At 37.2% G+C, this 12,963-nt stretch overlaps 1 protein-coding gene across 9 annotated transcripts in view; it reads left to right on the top strand.

Moving 5' to 3' along the window:
- Positions 1–1,608: 1,608 nt before the first annotated feature.
- Positions 1,609–12,963, top strand: part of itpr1b (inositol 1,4,5-trisphosphate receptor, type 1b) — a 70,990-nt gene continuing 59,635 nt past the window's right edge. For all 9 annotated transcript variants that reach the window (XM_026307803.1, XM_026307805.1, XM_026307807.1 and 6 more), the window contains exons 1-3: positions 1,609–1,763; positions 2,782–2,895; positions 6,287–6,357. In XM_026307803.1, coding sequence (XP_026163588.1) covers positions 2,804–2,895; positions 6,287–6,357 — 163 coding nt within the window. In that variant the 5' untranslated portion in view covers positions 1,609–1,763; positions 2,782–2,803. The remainder of the gene's footprint in view (positions 1,764–2,781; positions 2,896–6,286; positions 6,358–12,963) is intronic.

Below are 12,963 nucleotides of genomic sequence, written 5' to 3' on the forward strand. Positions count from 1 at the left end.
GAATATGTACATGAAATAAGACTGTGAATAGGAGCTTGCTGAAGTAGTCTACGTTTAGCTTGAAATCACTAATAAGTCATTATCTATGGTTCTTAATCCCAGTGGCATCATGTCTTCAGTGGTTCACTGTCCCAGATCCAGAACAGCCTTTATAGGCCAATGCATTGTTTATAGAGCTATACAGAGAAAGAGCCCTCAATCTCTACTTGAGCAAGACTAGACTTGACCTGGACTTTGGAGCTTAATCTCTGACATGACATCAGGATTGAATATTCCTTCCATATAGAAATAATGAAAAATACAAGTGACTCTTTGTTTCTAATATATTTAGCTCTACTCTGACATTTCTGATGAATGTGAGGATTAGTTTGCAGGCAAGGCCCACACAGAGGACTATCGCAGCCTCAGACAAGAAAACTACCAACCATTGTGCCCACACAATGCTGCTAAGGGAAGGCCTGAATCTGCACATGAGAATACTAACTCTAACACATGCACAATGATGAATCTCACAATCTGTGCACCCAGACCTCACTATGCCCAGTGAAAAGCAGATGTGGAATGTAGAAATATAAAAGAAACACTTTATGGTAATAGGCAGTCTTAACACTTGTTATACCCCAATTTACTCAGCTCTTAATATCCCTCAAGAACTTGTAGCTAAGAAACCAAATTAACATCTAATAAGTGGGTTTGGTTAATGCTGCTTGGCCCATTTTAGGGATGAAAGTGGTTTCTTTTCACTGTCTTTCATTCATATCTCAGGTAGGATTTAATATCAATAATCAAGATTTTAGACTTATTCAAATTTTATTATGTAGTCCACTGTATGAAGAAGTTCAAAAAGCTTAGAAGTGTACCACCGTAAGGATGGTCAGCCCACATTTTATTCTTATTTCCCTTATGTCTTGCTGAAAATAAACCAGATCTCTCAAAGTTGTGGGACTGATGTTTTCAAAGTTTACCGGAACAACATGGACCCAACTAAACAGACTTCAAAGATGTGTCTTTCTCACAAACCCAGGAATCTGATTGCTAGTGCTCAAATCACTGTTTCTGACAGGAGACTGCACACACAACAGACGTCTTTATTTCACATCCTTTCACACTTTGACATGCACAGCATGGCCCCCTTTTTGTAAGGCAATATGTGTGCTGCTGTTTGTGACATTCCATACGTGAAATCATGTAGACATTGACAGAAAACCTCTGGTCACATGGATCTGACCATTCAGAGACATGTTCCCTAGAGTCCACAATGTGTGACACATTTGAGACGAGTAGACACATGATCTAACAAGCTAGGGGTTTCTATTAGATTCTATTATAATGAGACAGATCCCATTTTATCATCGAAGTGTCAACTCTTGAGGGTTCAATTAAAACTGTAAACTATTATTTCATCATTTTAAAAGCTACCTGCTTGAAATAGTCTTATTCCTGTCATGACAACAAGGCTTCTTTCAATCTAATTTGACAGCAATTTAAATGGCCATTACTACATTACCCATAGAGCTCTGCTGCAGTATAAATAGTAACGAAAGGGGCGTTCCCACTGTGACATGTGGAGGAGGTAAGAAGCGGATTGTTGCCGAGGACGCATTCAGCTGTCAGAGATAACGCCGCTCAGCCTGCTCTTACCTGGAGTTTCACTGCCATGGACTTAACCGGGGACAGCGCCGTGGAAATGATCCTGTGCTGACCCACTTCTTCACGCGTTTCCTTCGCTCTCTGTCTTTGACGCCTTCTCTCATTTGGGCCAGGTAATGCGCTTGTCTGTGTGCAGTTTTGCAGCCAGGGCATTGTTCATGTTGTCACTGAGCTGAAAGCATCCTTTGTCAAGGAAGTAGCCCACGCGCTCATTTGTTGCTGTTTAGCTATAGCTCGTGCGTTGAAAAAAAAAAAAAAGAAAAAAAAAAAAAGAAAAGACATTTAGTTAATTTAGCTAGCAGAAACACCATTTAGCACCATTTAGCATTTTCAAAAATAGCGTCTCACAATGTGAACTAGGCTACATGTTGTGGCACTGTTCGATAAAGAGCAAAATTCAAACTTTGAATATATCACAGGTGTACGGAGGTGGGGATTTGAATTTGGATAACTGTGACCTTCAGCCTCATAGGCACCTTAAATATCAGAGAGCAGATATAGCCCATGCGTATATTTTTAATGAAATGTTAGTATTTAATGTGTTTATTTTGAGTTTGGGTGGTTTCATCGAGAACAACATGCTTGTAAACAGACAAAGAGCTAGACCACATAGACCTCTTAACCACTATAAAAGTTTTCTTTTGCTTCTACTCTAACCTGGAAACAGCCTGAGGATTGGTGACCTAAATTCAAAGTATTAGTTTAAAACAGCTATCAGAGTGCATACAGAAACTTTATTTCGTTTCTCTGGAAGTATTTTTCAATTTAATTTCTGATTTTTCTTTTTTATGTTTGATTTGAATAAGCTGTAAAGTTAAGAGGTTTATCAACTTCATTTGTAATGCCCTTTAAACTTATACTCTAAATGGGGAAAAGAAAGAACCCACAGGATGTGCAATTTGTGCAGGAACATGAAGCCACAGCAAACTAGTATATTTTTAGAATTGTCACTTATTTAGTTGATTAATTTGTAATTAGCATTTTAACTTTTTTTAAGAAATAAATAATTAACTTCTTTCTTCAGGGTAAGTTGAGTAAGAGAGTTCATAATGGTTCATTTTTTTTCATTTGGTTGAGCTCTGCTCTATGTAGTGACTGTGGTAAATGTTTTTTTTTGTTTTTTTTTTACAGGTGTGGTAGAGCCTGAAGAGCCATGTCGGACAAAATGTCCAGTTTCCTCCATATCGGGGACATTTGTTCCCTGTATGCAGAGGGCTCTACTAGTGGATTTATCAGCACTTTAGGGTAAGTCTGCGCGATTATACAAGTTTTTTTTCATGAACCTTTCACCTGTAGTACCTCTCCAGATGAGGTTGCTGGATATACACCTCAGAAAATATTATTCCACGGTGCAAAATACAGCTGTAACACAGTACAGGCTACAAAATAAACACAGTAACTCATGTAATGATTTACATGGTTGTTGTTTTGAGTCAAAGAGATGGTTGTGCATGTAGGGTGGTATATTTAATGAATGGGTTTAATGATCTGTTTGGTCTGTGGTAGTTGGTAATATGTCAGTAAAAGATTTACCCTCTTTACCTGGGTTTCATAAAAAAATATGTTTTTATTAGTTTTATGTTGTACAGAATGTAAAATAGATAATTTAGAGAAAATTTGGGGTTATTTTTGAATTTGGGCTGTATAATTAAAACTCATCCAAACTGACTTAACATTTACTTGTACTTCAATGTATTTCATAGTAAGAAAAGTATATTTAATGCAGTTTCATCTCTAAAGCTCAATCCGTAGCCTTACAGACCCCTTGAAATAAAAGCTTATACAAAACAGCTAGGTGAGGCTTGTTTGTTCGTATTTAAAACGATGACTCTCTGATATACATGTATCTACCTCTTGCACTTATGGTCAGTTAATCAAGGGAAAGATTTATTGCAGTCAATAATCTCCATAATCTGATGGTTTTGTTCAATAAATGCAGAGCAGCATGCTCAGTCACTTTGACTAACAGTAACTGTTGCATTATAAATGTAAAGAAGTGGTGGATCCTTAGTCATTATCACTCCTTTTTTCTTTTTCCTTGATATTTGTGCTCTGCTGGTTCTCTGGCCTCTAATTACCCCATCTCTTCCTGGTACATGCTGAGCACCATTTATTTAAACACTTGACGTCTTCCCTCCTCTGTAATTGTAGGTAACGACTTAAAAGTTCATCTCATTATGTGCAAATTGTGCAAATGTTGATATACAATCGACATTTACATAAATAACAGAAGGCTAAAAAAAGAGTGATATAAAAGAGTGTTCATTGATGTGAATTTCCTTGGTCACCATTCACCTTCATTATAGTACAGTATATAAGCTTGTATACTCCAGACTTTTCTGACAGGGCTGTCTCTTGTTTTCCTTTCTGTTTTTTACCCCATGGTATTTGTTTTTCTTGTTCCAAGGTCAAAATGAGCATAGCATCCCTGGGATTGCTTTCAGCAGTGACTAATACCACATATTTAGGATCAGCTTAAAATTTGCTAGAAGTAATTTTAGTTAATTGTAAACACAGAATGAATTAAAATTTTATTTAAAACGTAAAAAGTATTAAAACAGATGCTTTTAATATATACATAAAAAGCATTTGCTGTCCCACTGCCATCTTGGAAGTAATTTAAGTGACATTTTTGTAAGGGCAGCCGCCCCTCCCCATGGAAACCCATTTTTAAGGTGTAGAATAAGTGTTCACCTCCAGGTCACCCTTCATGTCTTTGCAGAATGAAGTGAATTTTGTTTTTTGTTTTTTTTTTTTTTTACATGCACTTTTTATGTAATCTAGGCACAGATCACAAATTTGGCCAGATGACACATATTGTCTTAAGTACTATTTGGGGTGAGGATAAGGCAGGTTTTGGACCACATTTTTCCAAAGCCAGAACAGAAACATCTGCCATTATCATCATCAATATCAAAACAGTGTGAGACTCAAAAAAGAAAGGGCATGATTTTGTCCCATTTTACTGGTAAATCATGATTTGTTTACACAATCTTATTGGAATGACAGTGCATTAATAGGTCAAATGTACAATCCAATACAATAACTCACAGAGTTACCACTGAACAAATTGTGTGAACCTTCTGCAAACATGACCCCAGGCTCCTGTGACACAGGGCAGCGGTTATCTTTTGTTTAAATAGATTCTGGTACTTTTATATTTCTACTGTCTTTGCAGTTGAAAAGAATTGGCTATAGTACAGTACAAGCCTTTCTGTCCTGAGAGTTGGGTAGGTCTACCTTGACACTCTGTCACTTCTCTCAAGTGAACTGTGGACAGGACAATTTGCAGTGGTTATATTTTTTGTTGTGAATAAGAAATTGTGTGAAACATCAGAGTAGTGCAGACTGTTAGTGCATATAAGGAAATACTGCCATGTCACTATTCTGTTTTCCTCTCACCAAAGGCCACGCTGAAACTTCCTTTCTTGCCAGCTCTCAGAAACCATGCTTTTTTTCACAGTTTAGTGCTTTGCGTCACCAACCATGGCAACAAATGTGTTCACAGCTTTGAAGACTGCCATCATGACAGAGCTCATTTGTCAAATTTCCCCATCTTGTGTTGTTGTGCCTTGCAGTCATTTCCCCTATTTGCTGCTGAGAGCTCTCTGTTAAAGAGAAGAGCTTAGAGGATGTAACTATTAATAGCATTATTGTATTGGCTGGCGGCATACTGAATGTGACCCCCTGAGACACAGCTGCAACCACCTGGACCACTGCTGGCTCACAGAGAGGATGGTACACACAATGTCTTGTATACTGTTGGATTGTAATGTAGCTGTGAAGCTGTATCCCACAATGCAACAGCAGTTTTCTTTTAGACATTTGCCCTTCAAGTCTATGACTCTTCATTTTTATTATTTTAGAGATTTTCACACCATATGCTTTCTTCCTTCATCATGACAGTGCTCCTGCAGTGCAGTGTATGCTGCATGAGCTATAAAAAGGTGCAACTGGCTGGACCGGCCAGAGCATCCTACTGAAGTGTTGTATTTGGGCTGATTATCGTATTCCCGATTGCTTTTCTCAGAATTTCTGTTTATATCAACATATTTTTGCATGCATCTGTAATCATGTCAGAGTATGGAATGATGATGATGACGGTAATGATGGTTCCCCTCTTGTGTACTGGTACAGTGGTGTGATCTTTTAACTTGTGCCTGAATCTTTACCCTGGGTTAATATGTCTGGGTGACACCTTCTACTACACAAGACGTTTTCTTTCACACTACTCTGAGACATATTAACTGCTGGAATGCAGGAGAAACGTATTATCTTAGCTTGAATTATTTTAAGCTTTAGAAAGTTTTCTGCTTTGGGTGATCATACTCCCTCAGTGGGCTAAATGAGTACGATCAAGCTTTACATCATTTGTGTTATGGATTAGCGCTGAAACTTCTGCTTTAAATCAGTTTCTATTTCCTATTAACCACTTTCAAAGACATTTAGACTTGATAACACAGCTGAAACTAGTGTTACTAATACTGGTAATGATAGGTTTGTTTAGTTTTATTGTACCAGTAACTCAGGCCAAGGATTTAGGACAGTGTTTAGAAAGTATACTAAGGTTTAAAGTCTATTTGAGCTGCATTTGTCTTGAGTGATTGACTCATCAAAATGATGGTTGTGTCCCCAGGCTTGTGGATGACCGCTGTGTAGTACAACCTGATGCCGGTGACCTCAACAACCCACCCAAGAAATTCAGAGGTAATGCCTCAAAATCATTTGATATCTTGATGCATTAAAGCACATGTTGCTACTGAGTGTGATATTTTAGAAATTATTTTATAATGTATCAGATGCCTTACACTGGAGCATGTGAGGGGAAAAACTGGATGATGACAAGGAATGAGAAAAGCTGAAAAATGGAAAGTGTCACTGTCACATTGCTGGCTGTTGCTGCTTAGATGTTTTGAAAAAGCTTTTTTTATGTTTAATTTCACTTTTTTTGCTTGAATAAATGTTAAAGAAATAGACATTCTCAAACTAAACAAACTTACAAACTAAATAAACTTACAAGTTTGCGATAATAGACTTAAATCTGTGACATTATTTTTTTGTATGGAAACCTAATACAAGCCTATAGCATATCAGCCCTAAATCCTCAAAACCAAGACTACACAAGTAGATAGTTCTGTGTTCTTTATGTTGACTTTTTTTCTATTTGGCTTGAAATATTGTATTACTTTTTGTTTGAATGATTTTGTTTTGGGGCATAGTTTATGTGTATGCAAATTCATAATTCTCTTGTCGCACTGGTACTCATGCTGTTATGTCTAGTAAAAAGTAAACATGTTGAGTAAGTGGCTGTGCTGGCTAAGAGGCATGTCTTCAGAAAAGCTTGAATCCTTTGAAGCTTTTCTTTCTTTAAGTGGTTGATAATGCTCTGTAGTTATTGTTCTTCATGCTACTTAGAAACACTTGGTGCAGTATTGCTTGCAGATTATAAACAATACATCTTGTTCCTTCAAAATGTGCTTTGCTGCTTTAAAGTATTGTGGCTGCCCAGGCCAGAGTATTCAAATAAAAAGCATGTTGAGATGTTTATACTGGCATTTTGTTACACTAACTGAATGTTGTTGCAGTCACACACTCTGGTTGGGCAAAAAAAAACATGATAAACCATTTTATATATTCATAAATGTGTGCAGTTTTTATGGCCACTTATGACCCTATCATTAACGAGAAATGGACTCTCATCTGACAAAGGGTTGGCAGCAAGTGCAGTTGATGTATATGGGAGGTCTGTAATAATTTAATTAAGAGTTTACTGATGCAGTTCTCATTATCAATTCCATCCACTTTTAAACTGATTAAATCCAGTAAACCTTTTATACACCAGAAGCTTGGGAGAACCTTATTTGACTTATCTGTCTTTATCAAAATTAATGCTCTTTATTGTCTTCCTTGGGTGAGAATGACTAGGAAGAGGACAATACACACAGACTGGCTGACTGTAGAATACTTTTAGTACTACACAGATTTATACATAAATATCCACACTGTTTAATGTGATGTTATATTCAGTCATTTTGGTTACAGACTGAATAGACTATCTGAATCAGAATTCTGTAATATAAAACCATCCACGACTGAAAATGCAGTGGGTACCAGCAAAAGGTAGTGGCTATTTGGCTTAAGTCGACATAAAAGAGAAGTCAGCATTGATGGCTTGTTTTCTCATGTAGTTGGTTTATATCAGTAAAATATGTATCAACACTCCACCTGACTATATTCATATGAACTTGTATTGTAGATTTAGTTGTAAAACGTTATACTGCCACAATGACAAAGTGAAAACATGTTTTGTTTTTTTTTAAATGCAATTCACTCAATTTAATATTCGCCATTCAGTGAGACAGTGAGAGAGTAGTCCTGAAGCCATTCCAGTTTTGTCTTGGCTGTTTGCTTTGGGTTATTGTCATGCAGAAAGATGAGTGGTCGCCCTAGTATTAGGTCAAGTGCCTTCTGGAGCAGGTTTTGTTGTCTCTGTATTTGGCTGCATTCATCATTCCCTCAATTCTGATTAGGCTCCTGAGAAGCAGATTTGTAAGGTCTATGTCAGAAAGATGTTGGTTTTATTTTGGAATTTTAAAAGCATTTGTATAAATTTACTATAGCTGGTGTCTATACTCATACTGTACAGTAAGTGAATAAGTTGTAGTTTACAATCTAAATGGGAAGAAAATTGCAGGGAAATTGCTGAAATTTGTTGATAAATATAGGCTGATACATCTGTAACACAGAGTGCAAAAAGTAAAGGGGTCTGATTATCTTTACTTTGAACTGAAAAAATACTTTGTCCTCTTATGTCTGTAACAACAAAGGAACATACAAGATCTCAGTATTATCATTACAGATTTGTAATGCAATGTAAACGATGACAGAACCTCTACTTTGTAACTGTATTTACAGTAAAACAGGTTTTTATAAAGATGAATATGTTTATTTTATAGCCTGGGGCAGTTTGAGGGCAGGCAAGTTTTCTAGCTGTACAGTGCTGTGAAAAAGTATTTGCCCAAGTCAAAGTATTTGTCCAAGTCAAATCTTAGGTCTCATGGTTTGAGTGAACAATGCTTGTTGCATGCTGTTTAGGCAATGTGGGCATTATTTTTAACAAATGAAGATGTCCTCTAATTTAAGAGGAATTTCTTTTGCCCAGGCAAAGTAATACTATGTCTCGCAGATGCAACAACTTAAAATAAACTGAAACAAGAGCACATTGAGGACATAATTAACACAAATATAAACAATTTTAAGACAAATTCATCACTTAATGGATAAAAATTGTAAATCTGAATTTTTATGAATTTTACATTATAATTTTAAAAAGGTATGTATGTCGTGCCCTCTATATTAATGAGTACTGGTCTCACCAGCCCTTTCTCTGTTATCCATTTGTGATTATGAAATGCCTTGAGATTATTTTTATTGTAATTTGGTGTTATATAACTTGAACTGAATTGACTGATCTAAGAAAGAGCTTATGCAAAATTCCCTGTCTGCATGTGACCGAATGCAATAGAATCATTCAAAAAATAAGGCACCCGAATATTGCTCCTCAGTGCAAGCACACCATGTATTTTTTGTTCTACATTCTACTGCATTATCTGCTCCTATAGATGTGCTGGTCCTGTGCATTCAAAGGCCTATGTGCCACTCCCTTGTACCAGGAAGTACTTCATGGATTGAATGAACAGCAGATACGTAACAGTGTATTTTGGATTTAAGCAAGGCACTATAGTACCGTTCCAGTGGAGGCAAAGAATGATGACTTATTATGATTTTTTTTAAAAATATTTATATATATTTTATAATTTGTTCAGAACAAAATGAGAAAACAGTGGGCAGTCAGCAGAATAACATAACATTTATATTAATGCTAATTCACCTGTTTCTTTCGGTGGATGCATTCTTTTGCTGTCCTTATATTCCAATGTGATTTGCTCTGAGGTGATAGAAAAGATTGTTTGTACAACAGACTTTTGCAACCACTGTTATCTGACATAAATTCCAGATAATCTTATTCTGGTCTTTGTGTGACTATTTAAACTCGAAACCTGTCCACATAATGAAAGTTGCACCAGTTCATTTTTTTTTTGCCAACACCTCCTCTTTGTTGTGCACGGTCCTGTCAGACATTTCTTAGTTTTGAAACAGCTGCATGGGCTAGAGGTCGACAGATGTGTGTTTATCTATGGCGGTTGCTGATGCCATTTTTAGAAATCAGGGCAGAGAGTGGCCGATTTACGATGCTGTTTGGGGGTGATTCTAATATTTAGTTTTAGGGCTGCTCAGACCCTAAGCAGAGTGTGACATTTTTACAGGGCCTTATGCCCAGTGCTTTCTGTCAACTGCATCCTGCTCTCTTCCCTTCTTTTCCTTTATATTCTTTCTCTCTTTGTGCTGTCAACCAAATAGAAAACTTAACATGCACTCACAGAGTCTATAATCTTTAAGATCCATATATATTTATAACATTATTCTAATTGAATATTGTGTTGTTATGGGTAAGGTAATATCATTTTGACCTTATTTTCTCAACAGGACCTGGTTGTTTTCTTTAAAAAAAAAAAAAAAAAAAAAAAAACAACAAAGAACAAAAATGTATATCCATCTGAGATAATTGATTTTTTTAAATTATTGAGGGCTTGCCTGGTGCTTCAATTTACTGTACAGTAAATATACTGCATAGTGAATATGTATAACTCATCATGAAAACAGTGTACAATGTAGAGTGGATTGCTAGTCAGCCAAGTGCTTATGTTGAAGTATGCAAATTAGCTGTGTGGAGTGCAGTTACCCTTAAGTTTATTGTAAACATGAAAGTAGCTTTTTCTTTATTTGTTAATGAAGTATAATTGCAGTGCTTTATCCATGGTAGTGCTATTTCATCTCTACTTAAATCAATAAAAGTGCATTAGTTAGCTCATTACCTAGCAAGTGTGCAATGAAATGAGCCGATAATGATTAGTCCAACCCAATGTTAATGGTCAGAACAGTCAGCAACTGTATTTGCTAAGGCTGACTTACAAATTCTACTTTTAATCTTCACCTTAAAATCCACTGCTACCTACTTCTGCTACATTGCTTTTAAGTGTGTGGTGTATTACAACAACGACATTGGGCTGCCTGCATATGCACCTCCCTGTTAATCAGCTTAATATGCTCAGCCATCGACCAATGTCAATTCAAAACCACAATGAAATCAAAGTGAAATTACAGGCTCTTCCGAGTTTGGTCAATCACAGCAGCTTCTAATGGGACTCAAAAGTGTATACAGCACTGCTGAGCCTGTATACACTAACAAAGTCTGGGCTGCTCCTGATGAGTGAGTATAAAGTGTGGGGGTCTCTGTGGTTCTTGGTGGTGTCAGATGCACCAAGACATGATGTCCTATGGGTGCTCAGTTGGATTTAGGTCATGAGAAAGTGAGGGCCGGTCACTGGCATCAATGCCTTTGTCATCCAGGAATGCTCTCTGGCCACATGAGGCTGGGCATTGTCCTGCACCAGGAGGAACCCAGGGCCCACTTCACCAGTTTAGGGTCTGACAATCAACCTGAAGATTTCATCCTGATTATTTTGTAGGGCTCTGCCAGTGGTCCTTATGTTCCTTCTTGCACAAAGCTGTACTAAAATTCAGTTTTCTGTGGCATGTACATTAATGAGAAAGAAAAGATTTTAAACAATTATAGGATCAGTCTGCAACATAACAAAATTATATATATATATATATATATATATATAAGTAATTTTGTGTGTATGTGTGTATATATATGTATGTGTGTGTATGTATATATATATATATATATATATATATATATATATATATATATTGTGTATATATGTGAATACAAGGTATAACACCTTTGCTCTTCCTCTCTGATCTGATACATGATATGAAGTGTGTGTGTGTGTGCGTGTGGTTGATTGCATCCTGATTGCCTGATTAGAAATTTGTTTCCTGTATTTATCTATGTAAACAACTTTTTGAGAGATCACAATTTTGGCCATAATATAACTCTGGCTTCATGTGCCACAAACATCCAGCCAACCGTCCATCTATTATCTATACCTGCTCATTCCTATTTAGGGTCACAGGGATCTGCTGGAGCCTATCCTAGCTCTCTTTGGGTGAAAGACAGGGGTACACCCTGGACAGGTCACCAGTCCATCACAGGGCCACATATAGATATACAAAGACAAACAACCTCACACACTCAGACTCACTCCTATGGGCAATTTAGAGTCACCAATCAACCTGGCCCAACCTGAAGTAATGCCACAAACATTGTATACAGAAATAGTTGTATGCAAATTAAATGATATCATGTTAGCCTAGCTTCCACATTTTCATTTATGTGTGGTGGTGCTGTGTGTGATACATTGTTTGTGTATTATATGTAGTGTGAGCATTGAAGATGGTATTGTCTGAGTGTTATGCCAGTTTTCTGCAAAATTATCTAAACTTCAGCTGGCAACTGACACAGGACAGAGGTTGTGCCTGCTGGAAGGGCAAGAGGTTGGTAGTGTTCCTTGTACAAAACAATGCACCTGCTGTCTCTTTTCTCTTCCTAACCTCATTTGCTTATCATCAAGCATGTATTCTCCCAGTGCCCCATTTTTTCCATTGGTCCTTGGCCTCCTTTTCTTTTTATTGACTAACTGGCTCTTAAATGTGTTGCCATGGGATATGGTGTGAAGTTTCGGCAGGAGGGTTAAACTGACTGTGGGCAGTATGTTTGAAAGCTGTAACAGTGTAAACTAGCTGACCCAGTTGCTGTCATTTAACCCACAAAGATTTGCTGGCATTGTTGAGAGGCCAAGCTTCATCAATTATGTTGCCATCATTAATATTCTATTATCTCTTCAGTTGTTTTGTCATTTGTAATAATGCATTAAATCATTGACTAGGAAACAATGCTAATCAATTTGCAAGCATAATGTATAAACTGACTACATGTAGTTAGTTAGTAGGAGCAGAAATAAGTTGAGACTATTGTCCAGTGCCCCCAAAACTGAAATTAACTTCCAAGGGGGGCTTGGGACATAAATGTGCTTTTTAGAAAATCAGCTCCTTGTGGAAATGAAGAATATGCTCTGAATAACATAAGTACCTACAATGGGGCAACCATACCATCCTGCGAGTGCCCAATCCCGTCCGATCACGGAAGCTAAGCAGAGCCAGGCCTGATTATTACTTGGATGGGAGACTGTCTTGGAAGACCAGGGGCTAGTAGACTCAGGCGCTGACGTTGTACAAGCCAATACGGTCCTAGAGTCAGTCCCAAGTCTGAGTGAAATGAGAGGG

The sequence above is a fragment of the Mastacembelus armatus genome, chromosome 5 (genome assembly GCF_900324485.2).
Source record: "Mastacembelus armatus chromosome 5, fMasArm1.2, whole genome shotgun sequence".
In the NCBI taxonomy this organism is placed as follows: domain Eukaryota; kingdom Metazoa; phylum Chordata; class Actinopteri; order Synbranchiformes; family Mastacembelidae; genus Mastacembelus; species Mastacembelus armatus.